At 48.1% G+C, this 17,568-nt stretch overlaps 1 protein-coding gene across 2 annotated transcripts in view; it reads left to right on the top strand.

Annotated features, from left to right (window-relative positions):
- The window catches only part of DSCAM (DS cell adhesion molecule), a 718,005-nt gene that overhangs the window by 661,793 nt on the left and 38,644 nt on the right, over positions 1 to 17,568 (top strand). For both annotated transcript variants that reach the window (XM_087861321.1, XM_087861322.1), the window contains exons 25-27: positions 2,183 to 2,371; positions 3,581 to 3,871; positions 7,266 to 7,442. In XM_087861321.1, coding sequence (XP_087717447.1) covers positions 2,183 to 2,371; positions 3,581 to 3,871; positions 7,266 to 7,442 — 657 coding nt within the window. The remainder of the gene's footprint in view (positions 1 to 2,182; positions 2,372 to 3,580; positions 3,872 to 7,265; positions 7,443 to 17,568) is intronic.

Below are 17,568 nucleotides of genomic sequence, written 5' to 3'. Positions count from 1 at the left end.
AACCCCAGGCTGGGATCGTTACACACCCCAAAACTCAGAAATGCTACTGGTCAAGTCTCTTTTTTTTTTTTTTTTTACAGCCACGTGTTAAACATTTATCAGCACTCTGAGTAAAGGGGAAGATCTTCCTTTTTTTTTTAAAGAAAAAAGTGAGATTATTTTTTTTAAATAGTTAGCTGATTGGGGGGAGGTTGTGTTTGTAAGTTTGAGGAGTGTGGGGAAGACTTGTAACAGCTACCATGTGAAATGTAAGGGGAGTCATTAATAGACCAACAAAGTCATTGCGAAGAGGGAGTGGGGGCCCAGCTGCATAAAAATAGCCCAAACTGTGGCGGTCACAATTTCACCGTCTCATGACTTTGTCAAGTGCTGCGCACACCTGGATGGAAGACTGGGTCGCTGTTTACTGGAGCTGCTGACTGGCAGAACAAGTGTGGCTAGAGTCCGAGGAGTGGGTGAAAATAGGCTCCTGGTGGAAATGGTCTACAGAAGGTATGAGGCTGTTAGAGAACATTGTTACGAGAAAGGAGAAAAAAACAGGGCATCAAGGGAAATGTTCAAGGGACTCTAGGAATTGAGGCTCAAATGAAATAGTGTTTGGGTTCTGTAAGTGTGAGAGCCTTCGAGAAGTGGTACAGGGAGTGCCAGAGCAGGAGGTCTTGAAGGTGAAGCCAATTTTGGTAATGAAGAGTTTCCAAGCAAAGACAACCAGGGGTCCGTGAAACACAGTGGTAGCCACAGCCATTGGCATGAGGGCTCCTGTTGCCAAGGGTTACAAGAGCTTCCCAGATGTGATTTGGCTGGAGGAAGTTAGAAGGAAAGTGTTCTCCCTGTGACGTTCACAGCAGCAGGGAGGTGGTTTGGGCAGAGCTGGGATGGAAGCTAGGAGATAACAGTGGGAGCATGGGGTACCCAAATCCCTCACCCACCTGTCATGTACTGCATGAGCCTTAAGGGGTGCAGATCAAGGATACTCAAAGAGAAAATGAGGCTCGGAAAGGAGGAGGGCCCCCAAGGCAGCAGAGGGCCAGAGGGGAGGGAAGGAGCAAAGAGTAAGGACGATGGGGACCCTGATCACAGAAGAATCCAGGACAGGTGACCTCCATGTGAGGGGTCTGCAAGACCCTTGATGCTGCCAGTGTGGGCTGAGGAGCCTCTGTAAGTGAGGAGCTGAGAAGTGCTTTGCCTGTATTAAAAAGGGAGCCCCACGGGCTGGAGGGAAGAAACAGTCCACCAGCCTGAGGACACCATGCACCAGGCGGGCTGGTCCCAGGTTGCCCGGGTGTGAACAGAGAGGAGACAGAAACAGAGAAAACAGGACCAGGAAGTGGCTGGGGTAGTAGGGATGGCGGCCGTAACAAGGAGGAATGTCTCGGTGATCCCAAGGGCAAGGAGAGCTGGCTTCAGATTCTGAAAGTGGGGTTTGAATCTCACTGACTTACAGGGCCTTCGAACGGTCACCTCATCTGTCTGGATCTCAGTGTCTTGCTCCGTGCCGTGGGGCTAATAATCACTATCTCCTACGGTTATGTGACATAATGAACGTAGCGGGCTGAGGACAGAGCTTGGCGCCTAGTGAGCAGCCAAGAGAGGGCCAGTTGATGTTCATGGTCATGGAAGTACAGATGATAGTGGTCATGTACAGAAATGGATTTCTGGAGGGGTTTTTCAGAATAAGGAAAAGCCAGGTGACTTGAGATGTTGGGATGGCTACAGGATTTAGAGCCAGTTCCCTTAGTGATTGTGGACTGGGTAGTGTATGGTTGAGGAGATGCCTGTGCCCTTGTAACATAGCCCTTTTCCAGAGCTTTCGTTCTCTTAAAAATAATTCAGCTCAGACCATGCGGATACCCAAGGATTCAGGCACGTGTGTCCTGAGGGCAGATTTCTAGAGACATAGTGTCCACCCTCTGCTTCCTCCTACACCTTTTAAAAGGAAACGGGGAGAAAGTGGCTTTATTTTCACCACACCAATTAGCAATACACCATAGTAATGTCTGGCGTGGCCTAAAGACTAATCGGAACATCATCGCAATACTCCCAGCCTGGGTTCAGTTTTCTGGAATGTTCTCTTCCAACTATGCATGAGTGCTGAGAACTCTCATCCCATACAAAATGGCAACATTTGGAAGGAAGGTAGAAAGGAAATAAGGCTCTTTTGACTATTTCTTGTATTCTGTAGGTTACATATTGCAGTACTCTGAGGATAACAGTGAGCAGTGGGGAAGTTTTCCAATCAGCCCAAGTGAACGTTCTTACCGCCTGGAAAATCTGAAGTGTGGTACCTGGTATAAGTTCACTCTTACGGCCCAAAATGGAGTGGGACCGGGACGCATCAGTGAAATCATAGAAGCGAAAACGTTGGGGAAAGGTAGGTATGCCTTCTGCTCTCTGCATTTCCTCTGCTTTCCAGATCGAATGGGGGATTGGAATCACCGATGACGTGTCATATATTTATTTGCAAGCTTGTCTGTGAGTTTGAACTTCGTTATTCCCAAAACGGGTTTGGACGTGTTGCAGTGTGATGAGAGAGCTGGCTGGTCCTCACGGAATATCGTGGTTCTCTTCCTTCATTACCTCATTTGCAGTGAAATAGAAGAGCGTCATTTGCAAACCAAGGGCTTCGGTGCCAACATAAAGTGTCCTGGCTGGGTTGCCATGAAATATGTCATTTACCCTCTTGCCTAGTGTGACCTTCTCCCTCCATCGCCCCATGTCCCCTCTATCCATAACTTTCTCATTGCCTCCAAGGCCTCACTTTTCAGTGACTGGGAAGTGACTGGGATACACTGTTGACCTTTAATGTGAATTGATTTTTTTAATCCGAAACATGAACCTTTGAGGAGATGAACCCCCGGGGGGCAGAAATGGTGCTCAGCGGTGAAACTGCAGTCTGGGGCCACCAGTAAGGGGAGGGGTAGGGTGACACAGAAGGGTAGGTGAGGCAGTGAAGAGAAGGTCTTTGGAGCTTCCCCTCACATCTGACTCTTATCGGGTACACAGGGCCACCCTGGAGAGCAGGAGAGCGAGAAGTGGGAAGGCAAAGGTGCTACTTGGACCTGGCATCTGAGTTCTGGTTAAGATGCAGCAAGCGTTCAGAGGAGGAGGGATTGATTTATGCAGAAGTATAACCATTAGGTCCCTGGGCTCCAGTAAGAAGGGCTTGGATCGTAAGAGACACCTGTTGGTCCTTCCAAAATCCAACTAGACTTCTCTTGAGTCAGGTCCATCCACACAAGCGTGGAAACGGGTCAGCTCAGCACACGGTGTGGGTTCCTTCAGAATCACTCAAGGAAATACATACACGAAAATAGCAGTGTTCTCCAGGAGCGCTGACACACACAACAGTAACCTCTACCCGCCCGATTTCCCCTCTCCTACCTAGGGTTGTGGCTGGAGACAGCCCGTTGGCCCCCAGGTCCCTGTAAACACTGGGCAAATTGGGACTGGTCTATGACCCAGACTTAGACTGAGCTCCTTGCCCAGGTGGGGAAGGCAGCCAAGGGGAAATGTGTGACAACGCTGACAGCTGGCCTTCGTGTATCCCGTGAGCTGATCCCCTCCGTGCATTCTCCCGCAGAGCCCCAGTTCTCGAAGGAGCAAGAACTCTTCGCCAGCATCAACACCACGCGCGTGAGGCTGAACCTCATCGGCTGGAATGATGGCGGCTGTCCCATCACCTCCTTCACACTGGAGTACAGACCCTTCGGGACCACGGTCTGGACCACAGCTCAGCGGACCTCTCTCTCCAAGTCGTACATCCTGTACGAGCTGCAAGAAGCCACGTGGTACGAGCTGCAGACGCGGGTGTGCAACAGTGCCGGCTGTGCGGAGAAGCAGGCCAACTTCGCCACGCTCAACTACGATGGCAGTAAGCTGGCTAGCGTCACGGCCCTCCCACACGTGCATGTCCTTACTGTCCCTTTCCCATTCAACGTTCATCCTGGGCACAGACCGACCAGTGCCCGCAGATCCCTTGAGGCTTCGGGGCCACTCCGCTGGCTCCCTGCGGGGCTCCCTAGTTCACTGTGTTCACGGGACCATGGCTCTGCTCCAGAAATAAGGGACGGAGGGCCACGGGGAATCTCCTTAGGGAATCGTGGTGCAGGAGTGATTTCTCTTCGGGCTGAAGGATTCTTTACCTTCCCTTACCAAACACGTGGTTCTGTGTGTTTGTCAATGACTGTGCGCTAACACTGCTTTTGTTGTCTCCCCACCCGTTCCCCACGCCATCCCAACCCACATAACTCCGTCTTTGCTCTCATTTAGCCCTTAGCCTGCATGTGCAGAAACAGTCTTCATGGTACAGGAGTTTCTGGTAGTCCCTGAGCAGAAATGCAGGCATGGATGAAAGTAATATAATATCATAAGATATTAGTGTGAGTCCCGCCCTAACCCCACACGCACGTGTGATTTGCATGGACTTTGTGAAAACCAGGCGAGGTATCTTGTGAAGTTTAGTCAACCAAAAATAAACAATAGAAATGTTTATCCTTTTTTTCCTACAACTAGTATCAAAGGATTGATATCTGAACAAACGCCCAGCCCAGCGAAGCTGAAGGATAATGGGGTCATTGATTGTTATGAGGTTAGGGAACTTTAGAAAGTCTTAAAAAGCAGCATGTTGGTGCTGATTTCTGCAGCTTTGCAGCGACTTTCTCTCAGGGAAAAGCAGTGACTGAGTTAGGTGCTCAACCACAAGGTAGGACCCACCACAGTTCATCAGAATGTTGGAAGCTCCTGGCTTAGCATCTGCCCCACACCCCTCCAGGCCTTCTGGCCAACACCGCTGATAAGGTCAGACCACAGTGTTAGACGGCTTAGCCCAGAAAGGCTGCACCGGCACAAAGACCCCCATATACTTGATCCATCCGTAGGCAGGCTCAGGTGTGGTTCCCTCCTCTGCCTGTGTGTCCTCGGGATCTTGCTTGATTAAAGCTCCAGCAAGCTCCCACTTCCTGGGAGTGCAGCTTATTCTGTCCTAAGGAGAGTGTCCATGAGCCCAAGGACCCTCAGAAACAACCAAAGGAAGCTACTCTAGGTGATGTGGACTGGGATCCTCATTCGGTCATTTTCCCCGGGACCCTCCTGAAGGTCTCAGAACGAGTTCTTCCTGCTCTGCCACTGGAAACCCACCCCCAGGTCTCCTGTCCAGGGCCATGTCACCATGAAATCCTCCCCAGCCAGAGTCCTGTCTGGCCTCCAGCATTTCCAGCCTCGCATGAATGTACGAAGGTCCTTAGGTAGAAGCCCTTCTGTATTGGCGACACCAGCCTGGGGTCATGCTTTTGCAGTGCTCTCCGCCCCATGGCCCTGGAATGGCTTGCCCAGCTCCTGGACTGTAACCTGACTGCTCACGAGCTGATGTCTTTGTGGGCCCCTCTGTCTAGCTTTCTAGCCTCAGTGATGTCATTCAAGGGTGTCCCATCCCCAAGCACCACCCACAGGCAGAACAGCCCTTCCTACTGGCTTTCTCCTCCAACATGGTTTAATTCTTTGCTCTTACAGAATAAAGGATTCTGATATATGAAACACATTACTTTGCATTTAAGAGCTCCCCAAAGTCCTCTGCTAGCAGGTACACATTTGGGCAATAGGCATATTTCTTACGTTAGCTTATTGGCTTACGTTAATTGACTTACGATAATCACACACTAGCACAAAGCTTCTCTATAATCTGTGTAGAGGCCGGAGCGCTGGGCTTCAGCGCACACATTGATGAGACAGTCGTGCTAATCTTTTAATAAGAAACCACACGCATGCAGAATTCGAAACTGTGATTCAAACTTACAAAGCACTCTGTAGAATTTCAATGCTTGGTCTTCTTTAAAAAAAAAAAAATGCTCTCATTTTATCCAGGATCTTAGATTATAAGCATGCAAAAGTTCTGTGAGCTACATTTAAATTCCTGAAATCTGAAATAATTTTATTACACTAGGAAATAAAAAAATACATATTTATATTTTCCTTGGAAAGGATTATGGATTTCTTTGAACTGATCTCACAGACAGATAGATTTAATATCTTTTTTGTCATACTTGACGGAAGATTTCCCTTTCATGTGGGGAGAAACAAACATTGACAGCTAGCCTCATACCTGTACCAGTCCGATCTCAGATTCTTCGTGTCTTTGACTCTTTCTTCTGCCATTTCCTTGCCAAACGTTCGCACTTGTCCCTGTGCTGCCTTGGTTTTGCAGATGAACTTCACCCATGTCCCCTTACGTGGGTTCTGATGTCTGAAGACATGGGTTTCCAGCTAGAAACATGGCACAGTTGGAAGAACACTTTTCTTGGCCTGGGCTGATAACAGGACAGACTGGGATTCTATTATCCCTGCTCTACTTACTAAGTGCAGGATAAAGACCATTTTTGCTCGGGGGAAATTGCATTATTTTTTGCATTATTTTTCCTAAACCACTGACTTCCTGGCCCTTGTTTTACATGGAAAATTTTACATGGAAAACACAGAGGGATGGAGAATCTTACATAGCGGAAGGTGCCAGAATGCATGCCCCGTAACGTGTGGATGTATGCCTGAATCTCTGCGCCCATTGTACTCAGCTTCTGCCTAGAAAGCAGCTTCAAATAGCTCAGAGTTCAGTCTACTTAGGTGCTTCCTTAGAATTCTAAATAATCTGAATTTCATAATGCTATATAATAATGCCTGATTACTGAGGAGCTTGCTTTGGAGACCTAGATGCTTCCTCTTTGAAAAGTTGTCTGCAGCTCTTTCGCCCTAAAATGAGAGTTTCTAAAGGAGATGAAAAGCAAGTGAGTCACCAAACCAAAAGGGACGCTCGGCTTCCTTAAGCTCATGTGTCTGGCACAGTCTCCCTGCAGACTCCTGGCCCCTGGCCAGACCTATTGTTCCTCCTTTGATGTGCAGGTTTTCAAGCAGTTGTACTATGGGTGACAGTTCCAGTGAAATGCATGTGGCTTTTTTAAGCACCTGGCCTGGACATTGTGCTTTCAAGCGCCCGCACCCAGCAGTACATGACAAAATGAAGCCCCTTTCAAAGAAATGGGCTTCACCCTTTGTGCAAATCCTGATTTGATGCTTTGTCAAGTAAGGTGCAAGTTGGGCAGAGGAGGGGCATGAGAAAATAAATCAACGAGCCAGGACCTAGGTAAAGAACTCCTCTCATTTCTCATCACCCTGGACACCCTTGGATCACACAGCGCGCCTCTTGTAACCGTCATCCCTAAACCCTCCGCCATGCTGTCTTCATTAATAGTCATCTAACACCATGGCCCTGCTTTCAGGTACAATCCCTCCACTCATTAAGTCAGTTGTCCAAAGCGAAGAAGGGCTGACGACCAACGAGGGGCTCAAGATGCTGGTGACCATCTCCTGCATCCTGGTGGGGGTCTTCCTGCTGTTTGTGCTCCTGCTGGTGGTGCGGAGGAGGAGGCGGGAGCAGAGGCTGAAGAGGCTGAGAGGTGAGTGGCGACCCCGCAGTCACCCACTCGCGCCACTGTCTCTGGACAGCCGGCCTGGTGGGAGCTGCCCCCCAGGAGAAGGGCTTGTCCTCTCCGGGCCTGGTCCCCCAACCGCCTGACTCCATGATGTGCCTTGAGCGGGGCTGCAGAGCCTTAGGGGAAGAGTCACACGGATGTCACTACCCCACGCAATCAGACGCTGAGGGAGGGTCAACCGCGCTCTGGTCTCCTAAATCCTAGAAATTCGTAGGCAAAGAAAATTATTTTCTCATGGGTCTTTCAAGTCTGCTCGCCTTAATTCTCAGCCTTCCCAGCAAGGCCATCAATTATGGCGTCCTTTAAAAAGACCTATCACATTTGCTGTGGCAATGAGAACTATTTTATTGCCAGGAAGCGGAAATTGAGGGCTTATAGTAAAGCATTGTGAGGCAGAAAACACACAGTTTCCAAAATTAGAAATGTGAGCTACAGCCCAGTGTAAGAGTTTCACTCAAACAACAAAAAAAACATGGAAGACAAGAGCCTCGGCCAGACGCGAGCCATTGTGAGCGGGCACCATTATTATGATGTCCAGTTCTGTGAGGTCTCGGTGACGAAGCTATTTCCAGCTTCTGGCCGAGAGCCCTTCCTCGCCCTTGCTCTGCCATGTGAAGAAAACGAGCTCTTTCTAACATGAAACCCCATGCAGACAGAGTGGTGCTGAGTCCTTTGCTTTTCACCTGTCAGGGTATTTAACCAAGCCCCTTTTTTGATAAAATGCATGGACACGATGTTCACATTTAATCAGTCCAATGTGGAGGAAGGTCACGTAGCATCCTGCATGTTCCTCAAAGTTACACCTGCAGAACAAATCTGGAAGCCCTGCCCCCAGGACCTATCTGTGACATCCCCAGACATCGCTGATAACGGAAAACACTGACGTCTTCTGCAAACACTTCAGTTGACTATGATCTGATAAGAGAGGCAGACCATGGTGATACTTTCTCCTATCTGTGCTTACGTGCAGTGTTTCGGCCCTCACACATTTTCCTATCAACTTGCTTCCACTTCACCAAAAAATTAAAATATTTGAAGAACATCACGCTCCATCTGTACATGTTAATAGCCCTTCCATTTAAATCTCCCACAGCCCCATCATTCAGATGAGCCATCGAGCGCATTGAAATATCCTTGCTAAATCCCGTTAACCACTTATTCAATTTTGCAGACTTACCTTAGGAAATCCTATATATCCCAAGCACCATGCTTGGTGCTTGATGTGTCAAGATGAAGAGAGCCTTCTGCGCTTTGGGTTTAATGTAGGAGGCAGACACATGAGCTGAGCATCTACCAGGAAAAGAACAAAAATGTCATGAATATTAAAATAAGCCTCAAACAATCCTACATAAGCACAAAAGAGGGGGCAATTAATCCCAACCGGGGAGAGAAGGGGACGCCATCTAAGAGCCACGTAAGAGCCACATATGGCTTAATACACTGAGAAATCCAGTATAAGGTAAACTGTGTTGGATTACATTCACAAGTGCCCATCACTACCAAAAGGAAGTTTTTCTAACCCTTTCACAGACACCAGAATCCCATACTCCGGACTTTAGGGACAGTATCATTGAGGAGCCAGTAATGGACAGACCAGCGAGGGTCTGTCCTTGTTGCGTTTAGACGGTCAGATCTAACTAGCTGCGTGTCAGAGGCTATGAATCATTCATGTAACATCTTCTAAAACCCAGAGAAAAATTTTTTTTCGTAATCATTTCCATTGGATCACAAGGGTTTGGCAGCAAATGCAGTGAACGTGAAGTTACTCCCTCCCAGCATTCTACCGTCCTCCGCCAAATTCCCCGTTCCTTGCCGCGCCCCCCCCCCCCCCGTCCCTATTGAACTACTCCTTCCTTCCCAGCTGCTGCTTCATTTGCCCTATTCCACCCATAATCTACGCACCCCAGTCTCTGAAGATGCTGAAGATGCCGCTGACTTCTACCACCGGGTGGGGTTGTACGGATGGCAGCCCGCGCACCCTTATGGTTATTCTTTTTTTTTATTTTTGGTATTTAAAATCTTTAATAAAATACCAGCAAATTTAATTTAACAGTGAAAAAAATTATCTAATAGTAGGTGCTGCCCAGGTAGGGTTTATCTCATGAATAATAAGTAAATCTATTAATGTACTATGCCACATATGGGATCAAAGGAGAAAAAGAGCTTACGATCGTCTCAATAGCTTTTAAGAAAGAAAAATCATTCGAATGCCTTATCATTCAGGGATTGCTTTGCAAGGGCTCCGCCTGAAAATATCCTGGGACTGGCATTGTTACTGTGGACATCTCTACTCCTAGATGCCGGTATTTCGTAGCGGATCTTGGTAAAGAAAGCAATACATCATATCGGAGAGCACGGCCTTTCCCTTGCCAGAAATGGTTTTGTTTTCTTTGTGCCTGAGGAAAGACAGAGCCCCGCACAAAGGTTTCCACAGGAAGAAAACAAAAACTGTGGGAAAGAGGGCGTACTTATGCAAGATGCCGGGGAGCAGAGAGTTCCAGGGAACTAGGTTGCCGGAGCACAGAAGTGTCTGCAGTCTTGCATTTTGCACGGGCTTCGCAAAGCCTTCCAAACCCAGAGCCGGACAAGAGGGCGGCGAGAACACAAAGGACTGGGCACCCAATTCCACCTGCTTCCTAACGGCACATTTTAATGCGGATGCACAGAAGTAAATTCGATTCAACAAACCGTAATTGATCACCTGCCGTGTGCTGGCCGTCACCGTTTTTAAAACGAACATAAAATTTTCTTATTAACTGCTCCTATTTGATCACAAGGGTTTGGCTAGGTCCCAAAGAGAAAAATGAGGACGACGACCCTGTCCCAGAACTAGAGAAGCTGACATTCTAGTGGCAGTGAGTAAAGGCTTACAAGAAACAGACATCTTTCCCTAAATGTGAAAAGTGCACATGAAAGCACAGAGTAGGTGACCTAGGTTACGGGGGTGGGGGGGCTGTCAGTGAAAAGCCAGGTCTTGCCCCCAAAACATCTTTCTCTTTTAGTCCAACAGAGCCCCCAAAATGTTAATTAATGACATAAAATGTTTCCAACCCACTCATAGAGGAAAACTGCAGCCAGAGCTTACTGTAGTAGGTGCCTGCCTATTAAACGGAGCTCAGTGGTAGAGTCAGCTAGTTACAACCTGACCCACATAAGGCACAGATCCTGTGCCTGGATTAAAATGAGTTCACATATATTTACAGATTCAACAGAAAGGGCTGCTTCATACAATATTTTTATTGCCCCAAATAAGGACATTTCTAATAATATGTCAATGTTTCTTGAGCAACCACTGATGAGGATCAAAACTGGAAATAAAATTTAGGTTATAGAAAAATATTGTGGGGTTCCTAATGGACACTGTTAGAGTTACTATTTAAGGTCAGCTTCATATTTTTGACCTTGTTCGATTGCTAGAAACTACTAAATGTTTATAAGGAAGGTACGTTTTAGCATGTAGACAAACAACCTAGTTAGGTGAATATAACATTCTTTTAGATAAAAACGAAGAAAGGAAGGAAGAAAGGAAGGAGGGAGGGAGAAAGGAAGGAAGGAAAGAAGGGAGGGAGGGTGGGAGGAAGGAAGGGAGGGAGGCAAGATGGGACTCAAGCAATTTAGCCAACCTATATTTCTTCCGTCCTGAGAACTTTACTAATTTTAGAGCATAGCGACCTCCTAAAGTCCAAACTGTCGCAAGTGCTACATTTTTTAAAAATCTGTACCCTTATCCAGGAGTCCAAAAGCCACATTTTGCTTGTAATCATGCCCTGATTTTCCCCCACTTCTAAATCCTTCGAGGTACAAGGTTACAGAACAAATCTCTGGCTGGGTCCATGATCCCAGAAGCCCCAACCTTGTAAAAATTTGATTCCCACGTCAAGTAATCAACGCCAGTATTACTAAGAACTTCCTCCTTTAGTGTGAGTCTACCCAGAAAGGTGCAAGGTCGTGTGGGCTCCAGCCGGTTCGGTCAACTTGCATGCCAAGCCTAAAAGGCGCTTCTGGGACTTCAAGTAAGCTAAAGATAAAAATCAATGGAGGTTATAAAATTTGACCACGCTTCTGTGGCTTTCTGTGGCTTTCAAAATGCCTTTCTTCCTATGAACAGAAGCATAGTTATTTTAAGCATGCTTTGAAATGGGTTAATATTATAAAAACAGATCAGTTCTGGAAGGCAGTTCGCGGACAGAATGTGGCCTCATGCTTCCACATGGGCGCAGGTGAAGGGGCGGGCCGTGACGGATGGCCGTCGTCTGCTGAGCTCCAACATGTCATTCATCTGGTCTGCAAATGAGCTAGCCTTAATCTAAGAACAAAAATTCGCTTGAACTTTAATAATTTAAAGAAAGAGCAGTGTAGAGACTTCTTCATGAAGCTAATAAATGTCCAAGTTGTGGTTTATTTGGGATCAGAAGCATGTGCTCTGAAACTTTATTTCTATTCCTTCCTTCCTTGCTTGCTTGCTTTTTTTTTTTTCTTTTTTTAAGCCTTAATTTCTTAATAAAGTTATTCTTTCGAAACTCCAAATTTGCAATGGGAGAATTGAGTAAAAGGGGCCTCTGTATCAGAGTGGGGCGCAAAGGAGCGTTAGGATGGCGGCAGGGCCGAGCCAAGGGCAGCCAGGGGAGCGAGGGACAGAGAGCGGGCGGTCAGGAGGGAGAGAGTTGGCATCAGCCCGGGCGCCTTCCCCCGCCTGGGTGTTCTAGTTGGTCCCTGTTTGTACTTGCAGTTTTCTCAGATCGCAAGTCTATATGGTTTTCTTTTTGGGGTGTTTATTTAGTCGTGGTTTTGGGATCAGCTTTCATCGCCCAGGGATGATTGCAAGCCCCGTGTGTCATCTGGTAGCAAACATCAACGCAGGCTCATAGCCCTTCCGAAAAGAGCTACTCCATGAGACCCATTTCAGTCCCACAGAAAAGCAGGGATTGTGGTCAGGGAGCTTGCAAAGAACCCTTAGTAGATAGTAAAGCTAGGCAAAGTCTGCTGCTCCCAAAGAGGATTTTATGTTGGGGGGATGCAAGTTACTGCCCAAGAGAAGTGGGAACCTAAGCCTAGTCCGCTTTACCTGACTAGAACTTCGGGAAGGAAAGTGTCGTTGTGTGGCGACGAATGGGATTGCTCTTTTTTAGTGAAGCATTTGGGCACAAAATATGAGGCGGCTCAGACTCTCAGTTGGCACAGCGCAGTGCTCGGGGCTTGCCTTGTGCTCCCCTGACGCAGCGGGACGGCGCCGCCCCGTGGATGAGAGCCTGCGTGCCGTGGGCCGACCCACGATGGGAAGAGTGGTCCCCAAAACTGAGCGAGACCACGCTATAACACTCACAGCCGACACGGCTGCCTCTTCCCGAGAGCCCACTGAGTCGTGCAGGAACCAGCAGAGGACTCCCGTCTTCTACTTTTCACCTTCCTCATCTTTCCAGCGCTTACTCGGCACCGCCTCGTCGTGGTCCCCCCACAGCAGTGCAAACAGGTGGAGTATAAACTTGAAACTACATGATGCCCTATCTTGCTGACAGGGCAACTGAAGGGCACTTGCCCAAAATCACGTACCAGGACAGAGCTAGAGAGAGCACCCAGATCGCTGCTGCCCTACCCGGTTCTCTTTCCATGAAACTTCCTCAGACTTGGGAATGGTCAAGAAAGAAATGGAACGTCCCATCAATATTGTTGGCTTTGAAAGGGTTGTCAATGAAGCATAGAGTCAGAAGATACATTAACACAGAATCAACAGCTACTTTATAATTCTGTTTTTTCCCATGGAAAATATTTGGTTTATTCACTTTTATGTCTATATTCAATACCTCTGTCTTCCATACCTTCTACCTGCTGCCCTTCTCTCTACTGCTTCTCCTCACTGGATTCTTGAAAGATGATTCTATACTCACCTGCATCGCTTCTCACCAACTCCTGAATCCTCCTGGTCTCGCTTCTACCCCCAGCCCCCCAAATGCTCTCCTGCAGGCAAATGACCCGTTACCTTCTGATCACCAAATTCTCCTTCCAGCTACCATTTGCTAGGACTCTTTGCACATTCAGAGTGTTAGCAAATGTTATTTTTTGAAAGGCCTTCCTTCCAAATATCCTGGTGATATTTCCCTATCACGCCCCAGCCCAAAAGATTAACGGGCAAACACAGAGCCAAGGATGGATGTGTAGGAGTAGCAAAGGACTTTAGGAAAGGTGTCCCAAAGTCTAAATCTCAGATGGAGCTGAAATTTGTGGGGAAAAAAATGTGACAGGCAACACAAGAGGCTGTTTAGCAAGAACAAGGCTTGAGATGATGTTCTCATATTAACAGATGGCAGGTAGAAGGAAAGACTCAATGTCTGCTTTGCTTTGACGCACACCAGGAGAAGTGCTATTCAAACCATAGAATGTGGAACAAGAATTATAAAAAAGGAAGAAAAGGACAGAGAGGTAGCAGAAAGAGGATAGGAGAGGGGAGAGAGGGAGGGAAAGAAAGACAGAGAGGGGAAGGAAGGAAGGAAGGAAGGAAGGAAGGAAGGAAGGAAGGAAGGAAGGAAGGAAGGAAGGAAGGAAGGAAGGAAGGGAGAAGGTGCTTAAGAAAATAATCAGAGCCCCTGATTATTTAAATTGACTTATGCTTTCAAAACCTACTATGTTGCAGTCATTCGGTGAGCAAAAGAAGGGATATTACATAAAATAATAGTTCTGATCTCTTGCCAGGAGGGAGGGAGGCATGCTTACTACAAACTATTACACGAATTCTTTAAATGACAAGCAACATACTATGGACACCAACAAATGCTATGATAATACACTGATGGGAAAGGTCCCCCCGCCACACACACAGGAATTATTAGGAAGGATATCACGTGGTACTGGTCCCTAGACCCCAAAGGATGATGGCTTAGAATTCTGGACAAAAGTGTTCAGGACATAATCCCAAAATCTTTCTGGATAATCTCTGAACAATCAAATTAAAGGTGTTGGAAACTGGTTACGTTCCATACCTACCTTCAGAAACAATAAATTCTAAAAATTACAAATTGAAATAAAGTGGGCTATAGAAAGGATGGTTTGTGAGCAATCAGGAAATTAGAGGGATCAGCAGAGGCCCAGACAAACCCCACTTGCTTCGGGACAGGCCTGACTGATAAGGGAGTACCAGGCCGTAGCTGAAGTCAGGGCAGGCTGAGCCCAGTTTGAGGTGGCAGAACTCCAATGGGGAAAGCTAATGTATTAGCCAGCAAACTCCAAATCTGAAGAGCTTTTGAAAGGCTGGAACCAAAGAGCTAAAATGTAATAGGAATCATCGTGAAGTCTTCTGTAAAAGTTGTAAAAGTTCATTTGCAGCACACATAATGAGCACTGTGTCCTCACGGGTGTGTGAGAAAGAATATCAAAAAATGACCCGTTTCTGCACTCAGCCTCATTTAATAAAGGACAATAAGAAATCACGGGTTTTTCACAGAAGAGAGTCCCAGGTAGAGAATTACCTAGAAATTATGCCGTCTGAGGAGGGATTGAGAAAATTAGAAATTTCAACTTGGAAAAGAGACAGGTGGCTCACAGCTGCATGGAGATACTCGCATGGCTTGTGAATGGCTCCAGGTGTCCTCGTTATGTCCAGGTCGAAATGACAACAAGGGATCTCAGCGCAAGACCAGGAAGATGTTTCCCACAATGAACTGTATCCCCAGGAAAAGCTGGTGTGCCTCGCAGGGACGGGGCTGAGCCTGGAGAGGAAGATGACTCAGCCAATGGAGAGAGGACATGGGAACAGGAAGCCACCGTGGGAAAGGCTATGCTGGATGCGGTGCGGAGGGGTGCCTGAAGTCCAGAGGACCAAGGCATCAACTTCACCTGGGGGGCTTGGGTGCACAGGGCAAGTCGCCTCTGCATGTGGTGCAACGTTAAAGAAAGCCTTCCAGGAGCCCCATCATGGGTCTGCGGAGAACGCAAGAGCGAGAACCTAGGGCTGGAGGCCAGATGCGAGGGGCAGCAGGGCTGGAAAGATCCCTTAGGACCAGTATGCGAAGGCTCTTGCTCTGCGCTGAGTCCTGTTGGCGGGGAGGTCCCTTTGAGAGTTGCAAAGCACAGGTGTGACACGGTGAAGGGTGTGTTTCAGTTCCATCCCCCTTCCCGCAGGTGTATGTCACTTGGAGGACTGACACACTGGAGGTGGGGAGGCCAAGGAGGGGGATGCTGACTCGTCATGAGATTCAAACTGAGCAGAGAGAAAAAAGCAACGGTCCCACGGGGACGTGTTGAGGTGACAGATCAACAGACTTGACAGCGAGTCAGACCTGAGAGTGGGAGGCGGGGCGCTGTAAGGGCGGCAACTGCATCAGCCCCTCCCTGGAGCGCTCGGTGGCCCAGCTCATTTGAATATCTGCCCAAGACACCGTGGTGGGAGCCAAACGTTTACTGTGGGGCTGACTTGAAAAGTCTTCATGCTCTTAAGATTCTATGACTTCCTGATTTTAAACGTGTTCTTCACTTGCCCCAGATTCTCTTCTCACCCCTAAACGGAAGCGTGTCTGAGATTTTGCCATCTCTTTTCACTGTCCCTACATGAATACGAAGACCCTGGACCCCATCTCAGTCCTGACGTCTCTCTCAAACTCCATTCCAAATCTGCTTTGAATGGCCTCACCTCCTGTCCCCCAGTTCACGTTAACGTGGTACAGTACTGCGGGAGGTTTGAAGCCAAGCACCCACTGCTGCCTCCATGTCCTTCCAGCTCCTGTGCTGGTGGCTTGTGTTACCGTACACCCAGCCCTGCGTATCCTAAATCTTGCCATTTCCTTGGACTCCCTGCAGCCCCTCTGCTGGTCCCCTCCGCACCCCGCAGGTCCAGACTCTTGCAGACACCATGCATCTGCTCTAGCATCAAATGCTCCCCGCCACCGTGCTCACTGCAGCCAACCCTCCCAGCCTCTCACCTTCACCACCAAGTCCCTGTCCCCAGCCCCCATCCCACACACTCTGGATGGATCGATGCTAGTACACGGCACCCACACCCACCCATCACCACCTCTGCCCTCCTTCCGCTCCCCATCTTGGTCCAGATTATGGCGAGTAACACCGAGTCACACCTCCTTAGCTCCTTATGCCTTGACGAACCCCAATTCACAACCACCGCTGGAAACCTCTCTCCAGTCAAACCGACCTACTCCTTGCTTCCTGAAGGAGCTCAAATTCCAGTGCACACCGATTTTGTGCCATGGAGCTCTCCTCCCATTGGAGTCTATGCTCCCCAAGTCCCATGCTCCCTTTAAGGGAAGGGCAGTCTTGGATCCTTCCAGATTGACTCAACCTGAAACAGATGATCCTGGGATCACCTCCCTCACTCAGTTGGCACTAGGTGCCTATGCCTCCGTGTGTCCCTGAGGATAGGACCCAAATCTCACTCTATGTATAAAGAACCTTAAAGATGGTGATGGGAAAAAAGTTTGATTAACAGACATGGGTTGTGAATTCCCGCTCAGCTGCAGCAGATTACTGAACGTATCTGGGTCTCAACTTCCTGGTTTCTGAAGGAGGGCATGATAATTCCCAGGCAGAGACTGGCACGATCCAGACGCCTGATACGTGCTCCATTGTGACCACAGCCCACCCGTGTCCACTCCCAGAAGACATTCGCACACGGTCCTCAGTGCCATCTGTGCTGTCAAGCCCTCATCACTGTGAGCAAAGCTCCACCGGCGTCTCTCAAGGGCGAACTCACAGAAGAAGTGAATTTCAATTAATAGCATTTTTCTCACAATTTCAGATGAAATCAGGAGGACATAGCAACCAGACAGAAAGAGAAAGGGATGTGTTGTGAGATGATAAGCGTAGGGAAGCATGGATCAAAATGGCTCCGGGTGGGGCAGCTGTGGAGCGGCTTAACCGCAGCGAAGACGCCTGCTAGTTGTAGACAAGAGAACTGGCAGTTAGAGCATGTGGTGTTTGAGGGGGGCTCCTTCCCCACGTGTTGGATGCCGCAATTCCTTAGCACGTGGATATGAAAAAAATCATGGGACAGGAAACTGCGCTGACTTCAGGAACAGAAAAAGCATGATGATAGTGAGCGAGATGAGGAAACCAGGTCCATTCTGAAGACGCTGGAGACTGAGTTACC

The sequence above is a fragment of the Ursus americanus genome, chromosome 4 (genome assembly GCF_024610735.1).
Source record: "Ursus americanus isolate L20-20 chromosome 4, mUrsAme1.1.p, whole genome shotgun sequence".
In the NCBI taxonomy this organism is placed as follows: domain Eukaryota; kingdom Metazoa; phylum Chordata; class Mammalia; order Carnivora; family Ursidae; genus Ursus; species Ursus americanus.
This window is presented reverse-complemented; position numbering and strand designations above follow the sequence as displayed.